Raw genomic sequence first — 24,131 nt, 5'->3', positions numbered from 1 at the left:
TAGACTATCCATTCTGAACAAAGTGTTTTTGCGATTTTTTCTTAGGAATGTGTGAAAAACCATTAAATATTGTAATGTCTTAACTAGATTGCATATAGTCTAACTAGTAAGTAAGTAAGTAAGTAAACATTTATTTACCTAAGAAATGACAATTTACATTACTAAAAGAATAAATTAGCAATTAGGAAGGAGACTTTCCCGATAGCCAAGGCTAAACAAAGGAGAAAGCCACCAAGAAAAATGTGAAATATTTTCATATGTCAGTAAATACTGTAAGTTTACAAAGATTAAAATGAAAAAGCATTATTGATTATAATTAGTATAAATGAAAATTCAGTATCATATAGTCAAATAGAAAAAAGTAAAGAGACAAAATAATGAAGAGGAAAGCTAGTTGATGTATTGACTCATGTAGAAACTTGTAGCTAGGGATTTGATTGTGCTTAATTTACAGTTTGTGAGGTTAGTATCAGGATAATTTCTTTGCAGATTGTTCCACTGTAATGTGGAGATTCTAGAGAATGAAAAAGATCCAAACGTCGATGTGTTAACTGTTGGTTCAATAAGCAAACCAATTGTGTTACATCTAGTTTCATGAGAGTGTGAGATTCGATCAAATTTGAGTAAGGTAAGTGTGTCAGATGGGAGGTTAGAGTTTAGGAATTTGTGGATAAATTGAATGTTAAGGACTTTAACTAGGTCGAAGAATTTAAGAATTCCAAGTTCTGCAAATATAGGCTAAGATGGGGATCTTGGTTCACTGAAGGTGATCAGCCTGAGGGCAGCCTTTTGGAGGGTAAGTATTCTGTGGGCTACTGTGGTGTCTCGAGTGCCCCATACTTGGCAAGCATAGCTTAAGTGAGAACTAAAGATAGCATGGTAAATGTTTAGCAGGGATTTTAGGGGAACATAGTGACGAATTTTAGATAACATCCCATTGGCTCTTTGAAGTTTAGTAGCCACAGATGAGACATGATACTTCCAGGAAAGATGTTCATCAACATGAACACCCAGGTATTTCACACTTTTGCTAGGATAAATGCGCTTACCGCATAGAATCAAAAAAGGTAAAAATTCAAGCCTACGAGATTGGGATCTAAATACAAGAAACTCTGTTTTGCTGGAGTTCAGTGATATTTTGTTGGCATTAAGCCAACACACAAGGCGTTTAAGATCAGCATTCATCCCTCTACAAAGGGATTCTAGTGATTTTGAGAATTTCAGCAGATGAGTGTCGTCAGCAAAATGATAGGTCTCTGACGATTTGATACAATTATGCAGATCATTAATATACAACAAGAACAGCAGCGGACCAAGAACAGAGCCTTGAGGCACACCATGTAGAATGGCTTTAAGTTGAGATTTGAATTCACCGATTGAGACATACTGGAGACGACCAGTTAAATAAGACCTGAACCAATCATTTGCTTTTCCCCGAATACCATAGTGATTTAGCTTGGATAGAAGGATTTTGTGGTCAACAGTATCAAAAGCTTTTTGTAAGTCGACAAACACTCCACAGGCAAGCTCACCTTTGTCAAGGCAATGTCTAATGCGTTCAACTATAGTAAGCACAGCCTGTGATGTTGAATGCTGTTTTCTGAATCCAAACTGTTTGGGATATAGGATATCATGGTTGTTGAGAAAGCCTATGATTCTGTTGTACATAACCTTTTCATAGATTTTATCAATGTTTGACAATAATGAGATTGGTCTGTAATTTGACACATCTATAGAAGAACCTTTGTTTTTGTAAACAGGCACCACTCTGGATGTTTTTAAAGATCTAGGAAAGATACCAGATTCAAACGAAAGATTGATCAAAATTGATATAGGTTTGGAAATATCATTTTCCAACAATTTTAGAATTTTGATTGGAATACTGTTTGGTCCAGAAGATTTTCCTGGAGAGATGTTGCCAATAATCCCGATGATTTCTTCTTGGGTAACAGGTGATAAAAAAATTGAGTCTGGGTTTGGGTTTTTGAGGTAGTCAGAGTACCTCTTGGATGTAGGTGGAATTTTGTTCCTAATAGAATTTGCTATGGATGTAAAAAAGTAACTAGGCTACAATGAGTCGCCTAAGTAGGTGGTATGCCCTGATTAGCCTACCATCGCCTAATTAAGTGTTTACCCTGACTGTGAAAGGTTAGGGGGTAGCCAAAAGCAACATTTTTCACATCTAACACTGGTTTATTGCTTATATTTATCTTATTGAGTGCCCAATTCTCATTTAAAATAATGATATTTACCGATTTATGAAGTCTTGTGAAAGGTCATTTCCAAGGACCAATTTCTTTCAGAAAAAATGTGGCAGCCACAAACCACTGGTTTTAATTGATAAAACAGGCTATCAGCTTTCAGGAAAAACATGTCTTAAAGCATGACTTTGCGTTGAAAGGCAAATATCTTCATTTTTCACCAACATATAAAATTTATGATCAACACATTGCTATTCTTTCTGTCTCCTCCCAACAAAAGTGAAAGTGATCGGGTAGTCGAATCTAGAGTTTTTGTATAGTCCAAGGCCTGCTCTACTAAAATAAAATCTTCTTAAGAGATGATTTCTACCGCAGAGGCTCAAAAAACATATGTTTTTAAGGGAAATTTGAAGCACGTGCAATGGTGGCCATTATGAATCGCTTGCGGCAGAAAATTTGATAACAAATAATGGCGCATGCGCACACTTTTTTTCCTGCCGTTAATGACCGTGCTGTCATTGCGTAGAGACAAAAATTTGTGATGCTTATCCAGAGCCTGACGGGGTATACACAGGATATATGGAAGGGCGTGAAGTTTCTAAAAATGAGTTAACATAGGTTTTCCATGATGCCGAAAATGTATTTTAACTTAATTAAAAAAATAAAAAAAATAAAAATGTACAAATTACATAAAATAAAAAGTAAAACAAAATTATGTCATTCATGAGTATTTAATTGAGTTTTCAAAAATATCCTCTCTACAGGGCCTTTTGGCAGGGGTAATGAAGGCTCGTTTTTTTTCCCGGACGGCAATTACAGGTGCCTATCACCTACCAACTATATTTACCCATAAAATCACGTGACTTAGTCTTCTTTAGCAACAAGACAGTACATTTTTTCCCTTTCCTTTTCACCTCGCTAATAATCTTTCGTGGTTTGTTATCAATCACTAACCAAATCTGTTAAGCATGGTCAACAAACAAATCGAGAAAGAATTATTTAGAGGTAACCCTTTCGTTATAAACAGACCCTTCGTAATGACTGACCGCTTACGCCAGGTCGGGTTGTTTTGATTCTATCACGGATCAATTTCACTACCCGAGCAGAAAGCGGTATAAGAAACAAGGCCTGTGCGTCTGATGAAGTAGCCCTTGTTTCTTAGGTCATCCCTTTACCCACACAACATCCTTTCTTAATACGAAACTTCGAATCCTCCACTGGAGAGTAGGGACATCCAATCAAAAAACATGTTTACAATATGAAAAAGAAAATATTTTTAAAGCTAATTAGAATTGTGATAGCGGAACAACTTCTTAATAATTAATTTCATATAGAAATCTCGCTTCGTCGTTTTCATGCTGCAAGACGGTGTGGTTTTGGCTCTTGTGACGTCAGGAGGTATCCTGATGTTTTTTTCAAGATTTTGAAGCGCGTTTTTAATGCTGCAATAATGGCGGTCGAAGCACAAGGTGAATTAACGGAAAGGCAGTCATTGCCCCATTTTTTAAATAATCTCTCAGATGAAGATATCGTTACACTCCGTTGTAAGTTTAATATCAGAACACCAAATATGGAATCAAGGGTTCAAAGTCATAGGCTTAAACATCAAAACAAACCCCACGTGCGCGCGGGAAAATCATATCATCAAGGAAATTGAGTTAGTACATATTTGAAGCTAGTCCATTTTTTGAAATATTAAAAATTATATATAAAACGTTTATTTACTTTGTGCTGGGTGCTTGTTCTCGGCTAAACTATTTGTTGTAGATAGTTTGTGGAAGAATTAGTTATGGAAATAGAAAAAACAGGTGAGAAAAACTGTATTTTCTTTATGAAAGTTGTCTCGCCAAATGTTTTACCTTTTTTTCAATGAGTGTTTTCTTGTTTGTAGAAGAATCAAGTTCGAACGTTATCGGGGAGAAGCTTTTATACAAAGCCAGTATAAGGGAAACTAGCGAAGAATTAGGTAAGGTCTCTAAAATGTAATTTTTTACTTCATAGACACTGTCACAAAATGTTTTAGTCTTTTAAAAATATTTTTCACAAGGTTGCTTGAAGCAAAATATAAACAAAGCAAAGTACTCAATAATCGGTGAGTGAGTAAGATGAGTAAAGTATCCTTAATGTTAAAAAGTAATCGCCAAACTGTTTCCAATATACAGTATTATACACTTTTTTTTAGTTGACAGTTCTTCGGAATATGAATGCAACACAGAGCTAAATAAAATATTTTCAGATGTTGAAAAAGAAGTTTCTAGTAAGTTATGTATGCACTTCCCAACTACCTTTCGTATTTGTAATACGTCTAGAAAGTAGCGTCCTTGCGAGAAAATAAGTAAAAAATTCTGAGTTTTTAGGCAAGGCACGTTTTTATTATTTTAGAGCAAACTAAAAGATACAAGCGCAGAAGAGAAAAGAAGCTTCAAGCACTTTAAGATGAAGTTATAATTACCCATGATAAAAGATCGGGTAAGTAAAAAATACGATAGAGATAAATGTTTTAAATGATAAATATTTTCCTTTTATTCTAACCTTTTTACTCATGTTTTCAGATTCACCTGCCGAAAAGCAAAGTGATGGAATTAATACGGAATTCCCTGAAAAGGTCATCACAGAAAATGTAACCACCTTTCAATGTGATGAATGCGACGCAAACTATACACGCAAAAATAAGTTAAAAGCGCATATGTTGAAGAAACATAACACTACGTTAACTGATCAGGGTAAGCGTTCAAAATGTACATTCCCTGGTTGTGAAGAGACTTTTTACCACAAAAGTAGAATGATATCACACCTAAACACATTCCATGGTACGAAGACAAACGTTCGTAACTTGGTATTTGAGGACGAACAGATGTTCATGGAATGGAAAGAAATAGAAGAATTAGATAAACACATATATTTTTCAAAACACAGAGGGGATGGCGACTCTAAATTAACGAAATACGCTTATTACGTTTGCCAGCATGACGGGGACGGAAGATCGCATAGAAAAGAAGGTGAACCAGCTCAAAAAACAGAGAAAAAATTTAAACGCGGTCAGATTAAAACAGGACGCTTTTGCCCAGCTAGATTGACCTGTCACATGGACAAAGTTAATAAAGAAATTAGAGTAGAGTATATCACATCTCATAGCCACGCAGTCAATTTAGAAAATACTGTTTTTCAACCCATACCATCAACCATCCGCCAGGAAATAAAGGCAAAACTGTCTATTGGTATACCAGTCAACGAAGTATACAAGGAGTTACGTGACGGGATGTGTAACCGTAATACCAGGGAAAACAACTCAAAAATAACGCGGGTACATCTGGTCAGTAAGAGCAATGTTACTGACATAAAAAGACACATGAAATACGGTAGAAGGCTACACCCTGATGACAGCACATCAACTCACTTGTTGGTGAAAAAATTAGAAATGGAAAATTACAACTGTATTATTGTGTATAAGCCACAGGGACAGTCAGTTGCTATTGGGCCAAAAATGTACGATGATATCGATATCAAAAAGGATCTCTTTGCAATCGGAATTCAAACAAGGGAACAGCTGGAAATGTTCATTAAGGTTGCAAACAAAGTACATTGTATAGATGGCACCCACAGCACGAACAAGTATGAGTTCCCATTGACAACTGTGATCGTGCCGGATGAATTTAATAAAGGTTATCCAGTGGGTTGGTTGATATCCAATCGAAATGACGAATTAACTCTCCGACCATTCTTAGAAGAAATAAAAAGCAGATCTCCTGACGACTTCACAGTTAACTGTTTGATGACAGACGATAATAATTCCGGATGGAACGCATTTTCTGCTGTTTTTGGAGAAACTAAGCACCTTCTGTGTAAGTGGCACATAACCCGGGCTTGGCGCAGGAATCTGAAATTAGTTCCAGAAAGCCAGCAAGATAAAGTAATGCAACACCTTTTGGTTATTTTAAATGAAAAAGATGCTTCACAATTTGAAATTCTGCAAAGGGGATTCCTCAAAAAATGTTCTGTAATTGCTCCTGCTTTTGCCAAGTACTTTCAGGACCGCTATGTTCGAAGGGCCGAAAAATTGGCGATGTGTTACAGGCAGTTTGAACATTGCAACACAGATACTAATATGTTTGTTGAATCGTTTCATAACAAACTGAAAACATTCGTTATGGAAAGAAAACCGAATAAAAGAATTGACGACCTCATCAATTTGCTGCTAACCATTGAAGAAGAGGACTATTGGCGTAGAAAGAGAAGCCTGACTTATTACGGAAATTTAAAAAATATTTCTATTGAGGACTCAAGGCATACCAAAGGTTTAAACATATCAGACGCTAAAGTGGAAAAGCTGTCAGAAAGTGAATGGACAGTACAGTCCCAAAGTCGCGATGGATGTCAGTACAACGTGAGGATGCTGGAAAACAAATGCACCGACAACGATTGCTTGGATAGGTGAGTAAAAACTGTTATAATACGAAATACAAAAAAAAACAAAAAAAAATTTAAAGGTTAGAAGTTTGAAGATTGAGGAGAAATTTAAAAACTTAAAGCTGTAAAATGATTTCATACATTTGTTTGTTTCCTAATGCGAAATATAATATTTATATATTTTGTAATAACATTCTTTTATTTCACGCTTAAGATGCCTGGAGCTACCATGCTTTGGATTGTGCGCTCATTTATATTCCTGCAATTGTCTGGACACAGAATTGATATGCAAACATATTCATAAAGTCCATTCACTAGTGGTAGCAATATATACATCTGACGTCAAGACCGCTAAAGTTCCAACTGCGTTATCAACGGAGGACGAGGAATTCGCTTTTGTGGAACCTATCGCAACAACTCCACAAAAAATAGGAAGATCTGAAATTGAGAAATATGAAGAGAGCATAGTGAAATTAGGAGAACTCGTTCACAACCCTGTTGTTGCATCATTACGCTTACCCAACATCAACAAACAACTGCAAGACATTATTACGCAGTGCAAAGCTGTAGCAATGCTTTCCGCTGATTCCGTTGACTCTATGGCTGCTTTAACACCTATTTACAGCGAAACAGAACGGGAAATTAGTCCTAATGAAAAACTCGACACACAGTTGCGTCCTGGGCGTTTTGAAAAGACCAAAAAGGTTCCACTAAAGCGAAGAAGTAATTATTCATATCCGTCTTACGAGAAAAAACAGATTATTGTGGATGGCATTAAATCTAACACCTACATGAATGTACCTACAGTTGTTCCAGTACCATTGGAAAAACAAACACCTACCGTTCAATCATCTAAAAACATCAAAAAAAATCAACCTCCAACAAAAGCATCGGCTTGTCAACAATTGTCGTTAAAAATAATTCCCCTAACCCTAATGTCACGCCCAGGGTGTCGGGGTTTGACGATATGCGAATACCATTGCTGAAGTTTGATTGTGTCACAATTACGTTTTTTTCATTGTTGTCTTTGGAGGTCACATTCACTGAATCTGAACTGCGCGAACTCAAGAATGTCGAACGTGGTTTTAGACCTGGTTGGCTACAAGATGAGATCATTACAGCTCATTTGTTTCACCTACGCTGTAAAAACACCGACATGATATATCTTGATCCGGCAGAGGTACTTGCTATAGATCGCTTCAAGTCCATCAGAGGCTTATTTTCAAAAATCGACTTAGATAATATCAAGTACGTGCTTATACCATACAACGACGGCGGCACACATTGGATTTTGACAGTTGTGGATGTGAAAAGTGGATCGATCATTGTACTCGACCCCATGACAACCGACTACAATCCTAATCTAAAATCCCATAGCGATGCGGTATCAGTGGCAATGAAAATTCTCCAAAAGAAATTTTGGAAAAACGTAACCAACATATCCATCAAAACAGAAGAACATGTGATGCAGAAAGATGCACGCAGCTGTGGTGTATACTGCTGCTTCTACGCGTCAAAGATAATGTCAGGTAAGTGTTTCATTTATAGGACTTGTCTAAGCGAAATTAAGAAATGAAGACGTATAATTTAAATACCTTCGAAAGTTTTGTTAATAAAATTTTATGACTTTCGTTAAGGTGGCAAGCTAACTGACAAATGCGATCCAATGGGCTTTAGAAGACATATATATAAGACGATTGTCGGAAATTGTATTCCATCTGCACGTACATGGAAGAATATTCAGAAAGAACATTCAATGTGTCGGGTAAGTGCATTTATATTCATATTTATGAGTACACAAGCAATCAATTGTCGAAATGAGTTCGAACTTTTATGATTCTTCTTCTTGATTTTAGGCATGTCTAAAAAAAAACCCAAAGACAACGAAATTGACTGGGTGCAATGTACACGATGTCCGCAATGGTATCATTGCAAATGCGCTTAGTTTACGGCGGAACAAGCCGATTTAGCAGTCAACTTCCGTTGCTGATGACATTTATCTGTTATTTCTAGTTATTTCTAGGGACCTTACACTATTTTTAATTTTTTTAAATGTTTTTTAGATCATCATCATTTTGTTGCTTAACTGGAAATAAATCAAAATAAAATAAAGTGATCTACCAACTATCTAGTTAAACCTTTTAAAACACAAGATAACAGAAAATGCTTTGTTGTTTTTATTTCTAAACCTATGGGAGTGCGGTGAAAAGAGAGATTCGTCTTATTATTATAAGAAGAAGAAATTAACTTTATTGTAAAATGTTCCAATTCCTTTTTTTTTCTGTTTTTCTTACTACGCGCTACGCACGCATTTGTTTAAGGCCCCTAAAGCGCATCTGGCCAAGCCCACGGTGCGTGCGTCCAAAAAAAAAATTAAAAAAAAATGGGGCAATGACTGCCTTTCCGTTAATTCGCACAACGTTTTATAAAAACATGGAATAAGTAAATCGTGTTTATGCTTTTATTTTGCAAGTAAATCATTAAATAATACTTTTTTCTATAATGTTTTAATGGTTTCTTTCGGTTAAGATGAACTTGTTATAACGTTGGAGGCAACCTTTAAGGTAGCTAGTTTTAGGTGTGAGTGAGAATAAGAATGGGTTCATTACATGTAAAAAATAATGATATACTAGCTAAGCATACCCTTTCTTTGTTTCTTGAAAATCCTTCCATTCCGAACAGGGAGATCTAACTAGAATAAACACAAGTGCTAACTCATCAAACAAAATGTCGGACGACTAAAATCAAAGCCACCGTCAGGCTTGGAAATGCCGCAAGCCGCGGGAACGCTTGATGCAGTAAACTCAAAAATGGGGGTCGCGGAATAACTCACCTGGGTGCCAAATTTCGGACCGATAACGTAAAAATCGTTGCTAAGAAATATAAAGAGCTTTAGTTTCTGATTGGTCATTTATATAAAACTCCGCTCCTGATTGGACCTTTATTTTAGCGGCAATTGTCCCTGTGCCGGTGGGTATTTTGTGCGTAGTTAACACAAGTCGCTTTTGACGCACGAACAGACAGACGGAATACGGCTATTATTATAGAGATTATTTCTTCACTGTTTTTGTTATATTTATTGAAAACGCATTGTAGCAACGCATTACTTTAATAATTTGTTTGAAGATCATGTTTTTATTTTTTTTCATTTTTTATTTTTATTTTTTTCCTCCTTGTTTGATCATTCTATTAAAAAGTATGGAAGCTGGGAAAATAAAGTTTTCGACTAGTAAGCAGCATCTGCCATCTGCCGAAAAAATTTCTCAAAGATAAATTTTTGAACAAATTGTTTTTCATAGAAGTACAAGAACAGGTAGGCCCAAAGGGGAGGGGTAAATACTAATGGGGATGCCAATATCTTGTTCAAGGACGAGATTGCCGATGGTGAAGAAACATTTAAGGACGAGATTGCCGATGGTGAAGAAACATTTAGAGATCAAGAATGGAATATGGTCTTTTAGACCCTGTTTGGTAAAAAAAAAATGATTGCTAACGCCTTTGGTTATCTAATGCACGGACGTATTTGAAAAACCCAGTTTGTTTTGCTTTTTACAGTCGAAAACGGTTCAATTATCTGTGATAATACATGAATTAAAAGATTGTGAGGTATGCTGATATATAGAAAGCTGAGATCAATTGTGGGGATGTTTTTCTTTTATCATTATTTATTTTATCAATTTTATCAATTTTATCAATAGTAGGAAGGGAATCTGTGATAATACATGAATTAAAAGATAGTTAGGTATGTTGGTATATAGAGTGCTGAAAATCAAATGTGGAGATGTTTTTCTTTTATCATGGGAATAAAAATAGCTTTTTTTATGAAAGCTTTTAATTTGACCAAATATCAATTTAAATACCCTAGAAATTACATTAGTCAGAGGTTTTGTGCTACAGTGCTTGGAGGCTACAAAAAAACGGAATGATGTAGGTGTCTTGTGGGTAGTGTACGTTACTTATCCATTACATCAAGAGCGACTTATCTGCATTGTTTGACATTCTCATTGAGGATGTGCTGCTTGGTATCGTTAACCTGGGAGTATGTGTCACTTGCAACGAATGTATCCCTACTTCAGTTAGTAGACGTGATACGTAGAACTTTTTGCATATAATTATTATCAAAATTACATAGTGTTTCTCTTTGATATAATTCGGCGAGGTGCTAACATCTTACTGCAGCTGATATCTGGGAAACACACCAAAACTAAATATCATAGACGTAGAAAACCCTGGGGACGGGGTTGCAAGAAAAAAACTCACCGCGGAACAACAACAAGTCGTTGTGCAAAAGTAGTGATTTTTTGGCAAAAATACAATATATATGCGGAATATTTCTTTTCAGAAGGTACGAGAAATTTAGATCGCGCGAAACTAAACAAAAACGATAACTAAGAAATTTCGTAAAACCTCTTTTTCACAGAATTATGAAATTAAATATTGATAATAATCACAATATTGGCAGTGGTGGCCGACGTAAATCCAACATTGATGAAGCTCTTAGTGCCAAAAATCCATGCAAAGTTATACTTTTATAATGTTAAACCCTTATTTTGAAAGAAATGCAATACATCGAGTTGTACAATCCGTAGTGTGCGAAAATGTCACAAATTAAGGGGATGCGCGTCGTAAGGTACACTCTTTCAACCGGAAAAAAATACTCGGAACGCAGATAATAATAGAGACTTTCGGATATAAGAAGGCGAACGAAGCAGCATGTGGGGTTTTTTTCACGTAAAAATAACGGCACTAGATTTCTTAAAGCCAATGAATCTGCTGCAATGAATTTTGTAAACTCACGGGAAACAATAAACAACAACAAACAATCTACAGAAACGAAAACAATTTATTAACTTCATCAAGATTCATTAAACACCTTCAAATTTTGGCAGAAAAACAATAACAACGCGGGATGAGGTTTCGTTTTCTTCTTTTTATCTCACGTATTGAAAGATAACATCTCTCGCTCTCATTGTACGCAATCTAAAAAGAAACAGAAAACATTTTTATATAGTATATTATATTACATATAATTATATTATATAAGTCTTTAAATACATTAAAATCCAGTGCCTTTGAGAGACGATATTTAGAGCTAAATTTCTACACTACACATATATATCATTTTTTGGGACAGAGTGCTCAAAAAGTATTTAATAAGTACAATATGCTTGATACATGCTTGATAGAATTAATAAAGTCATGCGTCTCTGTTTACTTTGAGGGTTGTCTTCTTTTGGGGATTGGTAGTTCAGTCGGTATAGCGTTCACTTCATATTCATATGGGTTCAATCCCACATAACAGCTGTTCCTTAACGAACAGAAATTTAAAGGGTTTTTGTAGCTCAAATGGAAGCTTTTTAGCACTTTAGAACCGTCATGTGTCCCTCCTGGAACAAAATTGTCAGGGTAAATTTATTGGAATTAATGAGGCTAACCACATAAAATATAGATCACTACTTTTTGTGGCCAAGACAACAGAATTGAAGGCACTGTTTACCATTTGGAAAGTACAAATTGTACTTAACAATTAGCTCAAGGTTGCCCTCATACTTATGGCTTTTTTGGCCAGTTGACACGCATACTAATCTACCATACTGAACACAAAAGTTACGAAAATCACAAAATTTGATTAAGGTGTATTATGTGGATTCACATTCCTAAAGAGTAGTTTTTACGTATCATAACTTAGCTATACCACATTATTGCAAGCTAATGAAACACAATGCAAAAACATAGGGTCGTAAAGAAAATGATGAAGCCCTAAATTTTTTTTATCTCTTTTAGATATGGATAAAGTTCTGTTCATCCTTTCAAATGCGTTGTGTCCTTTTTATTTTTTTATATTTTTTTTAATTATTTCCTTGTAAAAAGGGTGCTTTTAGAGGCATTTTCTCTAGATGAGTACAACCTCTAGCTTATTTCCAAAGACCAGGTTGAGTTCATCATTGCGGTGGCTTGCCACCTCTTTGTAAATTACTTTCTCTTTATATATGTCCAAACTTAATCTCCCAATAATAATAATTACATTAACGGTTGCCACCATTATCGAACAAAATTCCAATTGCTCATTTGTGACTTCACACCAAATATTAAGAGAACTAGCATGCCAGCTAAGCCAATTATTATCAGGACTTGGTATAAACTATGTATTTGTGTTAGGTCTGTAAAATACACGATAATTCAAATTAGCCAATAGCCGTTTTCTGATTGCTTGAGTGTACTTCCCAGTCTTGCTTCCGGCAAACGGAAAATTGGGAAATAATGGGGGTTGTACGAAAGACGGGGGTAAGGGGGTACAAAGCCTATTTATTGGCATTTTTAGCTAACATTTATAAGAGCTGCTTGGTGCAAACTTATTTGTTCTATTAGACAAAAAATAACCTACCTTTCTTGAAAAATATCAGTCATATCTCCCTTAAGCTGATTTTATATGATTTTTTTTCTATCGAAATTTTGAGAATCTCATTAATTGTTTTGGTATACTTTGCGTAGCAAACGTGCTCCACAATTTCGCTTCGCAAAAATCAATTTCACAATCTTTAATTCATTAGTTTTCTGATTGTTTTGGTTTAATAGTAATACTTAAAAAAATACTTAATACTTAAAAATTGCTATTGTTAGCAACAAAAAAAGGAGAAAAGTACGCATAGACTTTTAAACAATATTTTTGTTCAATAAGACTATGCTTGTTTCAGTGAAGCGGCCTTTCAAAGGTTTTTTTTCTGTCATAGCGTCCAGGTACACACCATCAAAATATACCCCACGTAAAAGTAATAATGCCACAGTCGATGGCCCGTGGAAAAATTCACGGGTCCACCCATCCTTTTTATACCACTTAAGCGCGTCTCGCATTTGGCTTACCCTGGTGTCGAAACGCCTGGGTAAGCCAAAGTCAAGGTGTGACCTGACGTTTAACACTCTGTGGAGCGCTTAATAAACTGTGCCACATGATCAGGTGGAGCGCTTTAGTACAGGTATACAGTATGTCGTAAATTAAGTGAAGCACATACACCATTATAGTCTTGCGACATAACATATTTTTCAAAAAATATTCCCTGCAATGATAGCTGAAATAAAAACACAGTTTACAAACCGTTGTTACTCTATCATAGCAAAAACAATCAGTCAATATTATTTTATTTTGCGGAATCAGTTTTTGTGAAAGTTAAAAAATTTATCGTGACACTGGGCTAAGCGCTTACTACAGTTAAACCGTGTTGCACAGGCGTATAGGAATAATACACCTTTGGAAAAAACTTTCTCACAGACTCTGTTTAAAAAAAAACACAACAGGGCTGAGCGGTTAGTCCAGGTAAACATTGTTGCACATCCGTACAGACATGATTACTGAGAAAGTTTATAAATGAATTGTCACATTGGGTTGACCCCTTAGTACAGGTAAACAAGTTGTACACATGGCGCCATAGGCGTAACAGCCTTTACCAAAAACAAAAGTCTGTTGTTAACACTGGGCTAACCGCTTAGAATAGTTAAACAGAGTTGAACATATGTATAGGTGTAATACCCCTTTCCAAAAAAAAACTTCATTGCAACTACGGTTTTAATGAAAACACAGGGAACAGCCTGTCATTACTGGATCAGCTAAAATAATCTGTCAGTCATTTTATTTGCACAAAAAGTTTTGAGGAAAAAATAATAAAAGATGTAGCTTCCTAGCTAACTGCACTTAGCATAACACTTTTTGTTTAAGAATATTGTTGTAGCCAAACTGCATTTTTATACTCTCACTTTTTAGAAGACAAAAAGGTGAAACAGACTTACAAACAGCACTGACCCACCATTACTTTAAAGGTTACCTCCCGAGCAAAAACAAGTTGTGCTTACTATGTAGGTAAAATATAGTTAATAAAGAAAAAACACATTCCTTTCTACTAAAAATGTTGTTTTTGAAAGATATAAGGAATTAAAAAATACCACACTTTCATATGAACATGGGCTTCGCGTCAGCCATTTCCGAGTGTTTTGAAACGAAAAAGCAAATGCGATATATCTTGTGTCGTCTTCACGAGATTCGGCACAGACCAGATTGTCACACGGAAAGTGAAGAAAATTTAATTTAAAGACTGCAATCCAGACTGAGTAAAAGATTTATTTCTACCCCCTGAGCATAATTTTCCGCTGCAAACGAGCAGACAGTCTGGCAATCTAGGAAAAAAGCACCGATCTTCCTTTCATATGAAATTGTTTTAAGAAAGAGTCGAAAACTTAAAATGAATTGTTCGGTTTGGGGTTGTGACAACTCCAAGAAAAAGACACCACACTTAACCTTTTTTAACATCCCAAAAGACAATACAATAGCAAACGCGTGGGTTGTACGACTGCGAAGGGCAAAGGTACCAAAAAATGTTCGATCAGTCGGTTGATTTAAAGAATAAATTAATGGATGGTAAAACCGTGATTGCAAAATTAGATAAAAGTGAATTTCGTTGTATTTGCATAATATATCTGATTTTAGGTGTGAAAAAAAAGATTCCCTGAAAATTAGTTCCAGGCTCGATTCCAATGAAATACACAGATAAAAAAATGAAAAACCGTCGACTACGCGTTTTAAACTGGAAAGGAAGAAGGGACGGTAGTTTTATACTAGCCATATAGCTTTTGTGCCATGATTCGCGAAACCACCATATTGTTTCTGGTTGTTTACTGGAAGTTAAAAATACTTTTTTGCTTGTTATAGAAATGTCCGACGACAGCCAAACTAATGTTATAGATAAAGTAAACCACGTGTATTGGTCCATTCAAACTTGTGGGGGTAACGGAGAAGAATTGAAAGAACGATTCCTTTCTGTTCTCTTTCACATTACTAACAGACATGTATTTCCAGGTATGTTTATTGCACATAAGATTGTGACATTGCTAATACTGCTCACATACACGCTTCTGTTATGTTACATACAGGAAACAAATTTTACACGCGATGCGAGCATGATCCGTACACACCAGAGATGATGCAACAGTGTCACTGGTTAAAAGCTGACAGTCCGGCGCACAAGGCGTTAAAATCCGTCATCTATCTATCTATCTATCATGTTAAATAAAAATCGTTTGTGGCGCCGTAGATTAGTGGTTATAGCTTTCGTACTCTGTGCGGGAGACCGGGGTTCGATTCCTCTTGACGGCGATTCAACATGGGCGAGTGAATGTTACCATAGCCCCGGGTTAACCCAAGCCATGTGAGGGAAATTGGGAAGATGGCACACTGTGTGGGCCGTTGGATGTTGCCGGGAGTTGTCTAGTAGAGCAATTGGGTCTGCGTAGCTCAAAATGAGCATTAAATACTCTAGGACTCTCCATCTACGCCATGGCCCCTCCTGGAAATAATAGACAGGGTATATCCCTCGATATTTGTGAGGCTAGCCATGTAAAATATGCACATCTATCTATCTATCTACACACACCCAACTGGTGTCTGACATGAAGAAAATGAACGACATTTATTTACGACATATTTGGAAGTTTTTCACGCTCTGAAAATCCGGTACTTGCCGAAAAGTATTTTTTTTGAACAGGAAAAAATGCTTGCTGGCATGCAGTTAGCAGCGCTTGATCACAACAACAACATAAATCGCGATCAAGTGTGTACTTTCATTTCTGTTTATGTTTTTCTGCTTAGTTCTGCAAAAAATTAATAATACCTCTTTTTATTTTTAGGCCAAGAAGAAAACTAAACAAGGTCAATACGTCCCTCGGTATAAAATTTCTTTTCCACGCTACTCGAAAAGATTTGTCGCAGTAAAAGTAAAAAAGGACAAATCTTATGAGTTTTTACGGAATATTGCTATCGCATCATATTATCGAGCTGTGGACAAAGATGTAGAGGATAAAATGGTGAGGGAAAGTAGAAAAAGAAAGGAATTCATAGTACCAACAGAACGACCTGATAGAAATGAAATTATAGAACGCTCCTTAAAGTATTCGCGAATGTAAATATAGTTATGTTGTACACATTTGTTATATACTTAGGCAAAGTAATAAGCATGTAGTAGTTTATTTGTAAATATTCCTATTCGCCGTCGCTATCAACTTCGTGCACCCATGTGAAATTCATTTCATCTACGTAATCTCCGTCTTTGTATCCGGTGTAACTACCGTCTAGAGTAGGAAATTCTTCTCTTATTCGCTTGACAACACAGGCCAGAATTACACGTCGCACGGATCTGCCAAGACGGTTATGTACCCACCATGTAAATTGGCGGTATACAGCGAAACGATATGTCTTGTTTAAAAATAAAATATATTTACTGAATTGCAACCAAAGGAGAAAGCAAAGGTGAAAGTATGCTTACTTTGCGGGTACATCGTCTCACGAAGAAGGAAGGCCAGAATTTTCCCTGTCGTGCATTCCAACTAATTCCGTCCAAAGATTTCCTTTCATTAGGACGATAGGAAAAAAATGATCGAGCTCCGTTATACACCGTTTATCTGAGATAGTAACACAATAAGAAATATTATTTCACAAAAAAGTCAGACTCAGACACTAATCACTAACTAAATTTATTTACCGCATAATTCCGATAACTCGGTTATATCCATTTCTTTACAGCATTTACATTCCTTAGAAGTAGTCATTTTGATGCAAACACCACATTTGCACCACTCTGAGACAATTAATTTTGTTCTGTCAGTGACTTCACCCGATTCCGTTTCCCACTCGTCATACGGTAGTACTTGAACAGAGTTCTCTCTCGTTGGTTCAAACTGAAAACCTAAAACTGTATTTTCAGCCATATCCATCTCATTCACACACGTGTTGATATACTTATTAATTTCTTAAAAATAGGTTTTTGCTTCTGCATGCTTTTAGATTTCACTTGGTAATGCAGGAAGGGGGAAGTAAAAAGTCTGCATAATGTTTAGTACAATTTACGTTCTGGTCAGTTGCTTATCTCGTGATGACATAGCATTGCTGATATAAGCAGTTTTATCGTTTTCATAATGCCCGCGTGGCTAGAGGGTTGGAGAGGGAGCTAAACAGCAGTAAGTCAATTTATTTTCCAATGGTACTCCTTTAATCTGTAAATATAGTGAAAATCACGAATAAGATAAAAACATTGTGGCTTCACGATAAAATACCAATATTAGGACCAACAATGAGTATGTTTATTATTTTTTATTGACAATATATTTCGGATAAACATTATCCATCATCAGGTCTAAAAGCAAATAAATAATGTTAAAAACAGTTAAAAACAAGTATAAAATTATTCAACATATCATACATAAACTACACCTCACACTACAACAAATCAAATTTACAAGAAAATCTAAAAACAAAACGAGTTTAGAAGAGAGTAAGGTAATTAAATTTTTATTACCAATGCTCTGCTTCTATATTCGTCTTTTGTATTTAAAACCGGTTTGATGTAATTGATCATTAACGTCTCAAGAGTCATTAAATGATAAACGTTCCGTGTTGATGAACATAAAATTGATACATTTTCCATTGTTAAAAGATTATTGCAATCGTCGAAATGCTTTCCCACCGGACCAGTTCTTTTATGTTCCTTAAGTCGTTTGATTAAATGTCGGCTCGTCTGTCCGACATAGCACGAGTTGCATCGTGGACATTCTATTTTGTATACCAAACAACTTTTGAAAAATTTTTCAATTACAGGTTTCAATGGAGGCAGAGAACTTTTCAACTTTTTCAATGTGAAAATAATTTTACACGGTATATTCAACTTTCTCATAGAAGTTTCAAATTTCTCCGAAACTCGCCCACGATATTGAATGAAAATCATCTTCTCTTCAGACTCTTCTTTCTCGTTTTCTTCATCAGGATTCTCGTTATCATTATTTTCCATAATCTTAGATATCGTACTTTTAATTATCGGGTCATAGAAAGCTTTCGGATATTGATTTTTCTCAAGAACAGTTTTACCTTTTTCTAGACTTTGGTGAAAATTCGACCATGTGCTACACGCTCGATGTATTCGATGAACTAGGCCGGATACGACTGACCGTTTATATTTCCGTGGCGCCAGTGAATGAAAGTTCATCGTCAGGCCTGTATCGGTAGCTTTCATGTACCATGTCGATGATAAATTGTTATTTGAACGAATAATTAACATATCCAGAAAAGGTATAGACGTATTCTTCCCTTCTTTTTCAATGGTAAATTTGAGTGACGGATGCAGGTCGTTAATTTGTAGAAGTTTTTCGTCAATTCTATTACGTTCTATTTTTCTCAAAACATCATCCATATACCTTGAATACAGTACAGCATCGTCTTTGAGGATAGAGTCAAACTTGCTTAGCCAACCATTAGCGAGAAGTGGAGCTGGTGGGCTGCCCATAGCTAAGCCATCGATTTGCTTGTAATAACCATCGTGTGATAATAAAACTACGTCACGACTGCACAAAGAGACTAAGGTTTTAAAGGTTTCTTTATCTACAGGAGGCTGTTCGTATTTACCAGAAAATAAAAGCTCGGTGCAATCATTTATGGCTTCATCAAGCGATAACCATTTTGAAACTTGATTGTGGTTATCTGTTGTAAAGGAGTGCAATATCAATTCCTCAACAAAAAAAATTAAAAAAATCCGAAATATATTGTCAATAAAAAATAATAAACATACTCATTGTTGGTCCTAATATTGTTTTTTTGTCAAATAACGTGTTATTATGGATCATTTTAAGGCAACTTGTTTTTGCTCGGGAGGTAACCTTTAAAAACTAAAATGGCTATTTTTATAGAGGCTAGTCGATAAGGCCCGTGGAAAAATCCACTGAGGCAGTATAAAAATGAAAAAGAAGCCTTATTTGAATTTTGATGACGTCAGAAACCCCTCCACAAAAAAATCGTCAATGATTCTTTACCGCGTAGGTAACTAAAGACCACCTGGGACCAATTTGGGTAAGTTTTCCAGACCTGGGTCCCTGAATCCGTTTCAGAATTAACGGGTTAATGAAGTCATCAAAAAACCTTGAAACCCCAATATCTCTGCAACCGTTTGTCAAAAGTACATGATCCTATACATTTTCTTGATCAGCGTTTCAAGATCTATAGAATGAAGACAACAGGTATACAAATTTCCTAAAAAATATTTTTTTAGTACTTTTATTAGGGACTTTGCTGACGTCAGCACAATTTTCCAAGTCTTATATCTTATTAACCGTTCATCAAAAGTACATGATCATATACATTTTCTTGACCAGCGTTTTAAGCTCTATACAATAGAGGCAACGTGGAAAGAAGGTTCTAATTTATTTTTTTGTGGATGGGTTGCTGTCTTCATCAAAACATCTAAAACAACCTATTTTCCATTGTCCTTCTGACTAAGTGGATTTCTCCACGGGCCTTATCGACTAGTTCATTATATTTGTATTCTCTTCATTCTGTGTAATAAATTAAATTTTTCCATACATATAATTACTAAATAAAGAGTTCTTTTCGACTAGTTATTATAAGAGATGAGTGACTGGTATTGTCCAATCTGTAAAAGTGGTATAAATTATAAATCAAATAGGAGGCTTCAACATGTACAAACAAATAAGCACCAGGTAAATAAAAACAGAATCGTGAAAATAATAAAAGAAAATTATAAGAGATTACTATATGACAGGCGTTTGAATAAGAATGAGCGCGTATAGTTGTTATTATAAGTATCGTATTTCAGTTATTTGAAATGACGTAAAACACTTAAAGAGATGTTAAGTGTTGGGATATGGGGGATTTAAGAAAAAACACTTAAAGAAATACCAATATCTAATCATATAATGAATCAAATAATTTCCAAGCCTAATATAATGATGAGTGAGAGAGATCTCAAAAAACTAAGCAAGGCTCAGTTAATTAATTTAATACGTGGTAATAAAACCACTGATGAGAAATCTCGATATATTAAAAATCTAGAGACGAAGAAATGGATCAAGATAGATGGTCCAATGTATAAAAAACTTTTGAAGCAGGGTAAGATAAAACCCTACAAGCCAACAACAATCCCCAGACCAATAAAACCAACACCCGCACCCAGACCCACTAAACATGTACCAGCACGTAGACCCATAAAACCAACACCAATCCCCAGACCCATAAAACCAATACCAGCACCCATCATAATACAACTTGATAGTGCATTTCAGATGGCAACTAAATTATTTGAGGTTAGAATTAAAGATAATATGGATCCATTAAAACAATTAGAATCCACAAGAAATAATATATCTGGTATTTTAAATAGAGAATTGAAATTAAAAGGTTTCAAATATGTGTAAGAATTAAAAATAACATTTGTAAGACCGCGTAATGCAAGTGATATGGTGTTTAAAACTGCATACTTTAAAAATAGAGTATACACCGTCACAAATGAAAATGACATCCGTTATGCTATAAATCTATCATCTCAGCAAATAATAAATCTTTTAAATCAATAGATTTCTAAAGGATCTGGATGCACTATTGAATCAGTAAATTCACATTTTTTGAATTTAACATTATATGATCCACTAAACGGATCAAGTTACATAGAACTACCCAAAGAATTAAGAAATAGTTCAAAGGGACTAATCAATATGCAAAATAAGAATAACGAATGTTTTAGATGGTGCCATACCAGGCATTTTAACAAATAGAATTGAATTTCCTGTAACCACTAAACAGTATAATAAAATTGAAAAACAGAACAATATCAGAGTAAATGTATTCGGCTATGAGGATAAACAACCATATCCAATATATGTATCAAAAGAGAAATATGACAATAGCATGTTCCTACTATTAATAACAGAGGATGAACACAAACATAATGATTTCAACAGCTTCATGTACAATAAAACAAAACATAGGAAAAGAAAACACTTTTGTATGTACTGTCTATAATGTTTCTCTACTAAAAAAATATTGGACAATCATATTGAAATTTGTATGGTGATAAATGGTAAACAAGCCATAAATAAGCCAAACGAGGGTGAGAACACATTAAAATTCCAAAACTACCATAAACAATTAGAGGCATCATTTGTAATATATGCAGATTCTGAAGCCATCACTGAGAAAGTACATGGATGTGCACCTAAAAACAGTAAATCATACACAGAAACATACCAGAAACATGTGGATTGTGGATATTGTTATAAGGTGGTATGTAGATATGATGACAAATATAGCAAACCACTAAGAATATATAGGGGTCCAGATGCAGTATAAAAATTTATGGAAGAAATGAAAAAGGAAGCTAAATATTGTAATTACATTAAATATAAAAATTTTAAACAGGATATGATAATGTCAAAAACCGACATCGAAAACTTCAAAACAGCAGATAGTTGCCACATATGTAATCAAAAATATATTGAGACAGATATTAAAGTTAGAGATCATTGCCATGTAACAGGTAGATATAGAGGATCAGCACATAATGATTGTAATTTAAGTTATAGATTAACAGACAAAGTACCCGTAGTTTTCCATAATTTGAGAGGATATGATAGCCATTTTATTATGCAACAGATTGGTAAAATCGTTAAAAAACATTCGTATAAAAATAAATGGGGAGAACTCAAAGAAATGGACATCAACGTAATTCCAAACAATATGGAAAAATATATGGCATTAATGTTAGGTAGTCAGTTCAAATTTATTGATAGTTTCCAATTTATGAGTTCTAGTTTAGCAGATAACCTTCCAAAAACATCATTTAAATATACGAAAGAGAAATTTGATGATAAAAAGAAATTTGAACTAATGACTAAAAAAGGTGTATATCTCTACGATTATATGGATTCATTTGAGAAATTTGATGAGACACAATTACCATATCAAAGAGATTTTTACAGTCTACTAATTGATGAATATATCACCGATGAGCAATACAAACATGCTAAAAGGGTTTGGAAGAAGTTTGAATTGAAAACAATGAGAGATTACCATGACCTATATCTAAAATCTGATGTTATACTATTGGCAGATATATTTGAAAACTTTAGAAGTACATGTTTAGAATATTATAAATTGGGTCCATGCCATTATTATACATCTCTAGAATTATCTTGGGATTCAATGCTGAAAATGACAAAAGTAGAACTTGAATTGATGACAGATGTTGACATGTTTTTATTTATTGAAAAGGGATTAAGAGGTGTATCATATATTGCCAACAGATATAGGAAAGCCAATAATAAGTACATTACCAATTATGATAAGGATATGCCGTCAAAGTATCTAATGTATGCTAACATAATGGATGCTAACAGTCTATACGGTTATGGAATGTCACAATATCTACCAACTGGTGAATTTTGATGGTTAAAAGAAAAGGAAATACAAAAATGTGATCTAGCTAAATGAAACAGATAGTAAAAAAGGGTTAATATTTGAATTTTATTTTAAATATCCAAAGGAACTACATAATCTACATAATGATTATCCACTAGCTCCAGAGAAAATAAATGTTACCAAAAATATGTTATCAGACTATTGTAAAAAAAACCAAGAACAATATAGTATATCACTATGTGATATACTATATTGTAAATAAATATTGTAAATATTGTAAATGATAAATAAATTAATACCAACATTAGGGAAAAAAGAAAATACGTATTACACTATCGAAATCTACAATTATATTTGGGTTTAGGATTAAAAATAAAAAAGTACATCGTCTTTGGGAATTTGATCAGAGCCCTTGGTTGAAAAGATATATTGATTTCAATGAACAAAAGAAGCTATTGTAAGAATGCATTTGAAAAAAATTTCTTCAAACTTATGAATAACAGTGTATTTGGAAAAACTATGGAATATATAAGAAAACGTGTAAATGTAGAACTTGTAACAAATAAGGTCAAACTAATGAAATTAACCTCAAAACCAACCTTTGAATCATCAAAAATATTCAACGAGGACCTTGTGGCTGTACATAGAATTAAGGAGACATTAACCCTAAACAGACCTGCATATGTAGGAATGTGTATTCCTGATTTATCCAAAACATTAATGTACGATTTCCACTACAATTATATCAAAAAAATACAAAAATAATGCAAAACTACTATTCACAGATACTGATTCACTAACATATGAAATTACAACTGATGATGGATATATGGATTTCTGGAATGATAAAGATAAATTTGACAATAGTGATTACCGTGAAACATCACAATTCTATAATACATCGAATAAGAAGATTTTTGGTAAAATGAAAGATGAGGCAGCAGATGTTCCGATAGTTGAATTTGTAGGATTGAAATCAAAAATGTATGGCTATATGACAAAAAATGTGGTGAAGCTGCCAAAGGTGTTAAAAAGAACATAATCAAAAATATAATCAAACATGAAGACTATAGGAATGTATTATTTGAAAACAAACAATTATGCCATAAAACGAAAACAAGAACTCAAAATCATATGTTGGGAAGTTAGGAGATAAAGACGATATTACTCAATTGTTTTGATAACAAGAGATATATTCTGGAAGATGGCAAAAATAGTTATGCGTATGGACATTACAACATATGAACTGTTTCTATACCATATATTAGAGACATAAGACGGTTGAA

At 34.6% G+C, this 24,131-nt stretch overlaps 7 protein-coding genes across 7 annotated transcripts in view; 4 read left to right on the top strand and 3 right to left on the bottom strand.

Moving 5' to 3' along the window:
• Positions 1-14,419, bottom strand: part of LOC130630211 (uncharacterized) — a 103,305-nt gene extending 88,886 nt beyond the window's left edge. Inside the window, exon 1 of the mRNA XM_057443613.1 lies at positions 14,391-14,419. The gene's annotated coding sequence lies outside the window, so the exon portion shown is untranslated. The remainder of the gene's footprint in view (positions 1-14,390) is intronic.
• On the top strand, positions 2,253-7,594 carry LOC130629955 (uncharacterized). Its single transcript, XM_057443347.1, has 2 exons — positions 2,253-6,632; positions 6,823-7,594. The coding sequence occupies exons 1-2, from the start codon at positions 4,744-4,746 to the stop codon at positions 7,592-7,594; spliced, it is 2,661 nt and encodes an 886-aa protein (XP_057299330.1). The 5' UTR covers positions 2,253-4,743.
• Positions 7,729-9,143, top strand: LOC130630212 (uncharacterized). Its single transcript, XM_057443617.1, has 2 exons — positions 7,729-8,137; positions 8,246-9,143. The coding sequence occupies exons 1-2, from the start codon at positions 7,765-7,767 to the stop codon at positions 8,443-8,445; spliced, it is 573 nt and encodes a 190-aa protein (XP_057299600.1). The 5' UTR covers positions 7,729-7,764; the 3' UTR covers positions 8,446-9,143.
• A 1,792-nt stretch (positions 14,420-16,211) lies between the features above and the next one.
• LOC130630206 (uncharacterized) lies at positions 16,212-17,669 on the bottom strand. The gene is made up of 2 exons (XM_057443604.1): positions 17,132-17,669; positions 16,212-17,051 (listed from the first exon to the last, which is right to left on the bottom strand). The coding sequence occupies exons 1-2, from the start codon at positions 17,361-17,363 to the stop codon at positions 16,933-16,935; spliced, it is 351 nt and encodes a 116-aa protein (XP_057299587.1). The 5' UTR covers positions 17,364-17,669; the 3' UTR covers positions 16,212-16,932.
• A 97-nt stretch (positions 17,670-17,766) lies between these two features.
• Positions 17,767-20,686, bottom strand: LOC130629954 (uncharacterized). Its single transcript, XM_057443346.1, has 4 exons — positions 20,623-20,686; positions 17,984-19,119; positions 17,886-17,893; positions 17,767-17,782 (listed from the first exon to the last, which is right to left on the bottom strand). The coding sequence occupies exons 1-4, from the start codon at positions 20,684-20,686 to the stop codon at positions 17,767-17,769; spliced, it is 1,224 nt and encodes a 407-aa protein (XP_057299329.1).
• Positions 20,687-21,495: 809 nt separating this feature from the next.
• LOC130629953 (uncharacterized) lies at positions 21,496-22,872 on the top strand. The gene is made up of 2 exons (XM_057443345.1): positions 21,496-21,711; positions 21,847-22,872. Exons 1-2 carry the CDS (start codon positions 21,496-21,498, stop codon positions 22,870-22,872), a joined length of 1,242 nt encoding a protein of 413 aa, XP_057299328.1.
• A 146-nt stretch (positions 22,873-23,018) lies between these two features.
• Positions 23,019-23,887, top strand: LOC130629951 (uncharacterized). The gene is made up of 4 exons (XM_057443343.1): positions 23,019-23,072; positions 23,154-23,302; positions 23,349-23,539; positions 23,631-23,887. Exons 1-4 carry the CDS (start codon positions 23,019-23,021, stop codon positions 23,885-23,887), a joined length of 651 nt encoding a protein of 216 aa, XP_057299326.1.
• The last annotated feature ends 244 nt before the right edge of the window (positions 23,888-24,131 follow it).

The sequence above is a fragment of the Hydractinia symbiolongicarpus genome, chromosome 2, assembly GCF_029227915.1.
Source record: "Hydractinia symbiolongicarpus strain clone_291-10 chromosome 2, HSymV2.1, whole genome shotgun sequence".
NCBI lineage: Eukaryota > Metazoa > Cnidaria > Hydrozoa > Anthoathecata > Hydractiniidae > Hydractinia > Hydractinia symbiolongicarpus.
The sequence above is the reverse complement of the archived record's forward strand: the minus strand, read 5'-3'. Positions and strand labels throughout refer to the sequence as shown.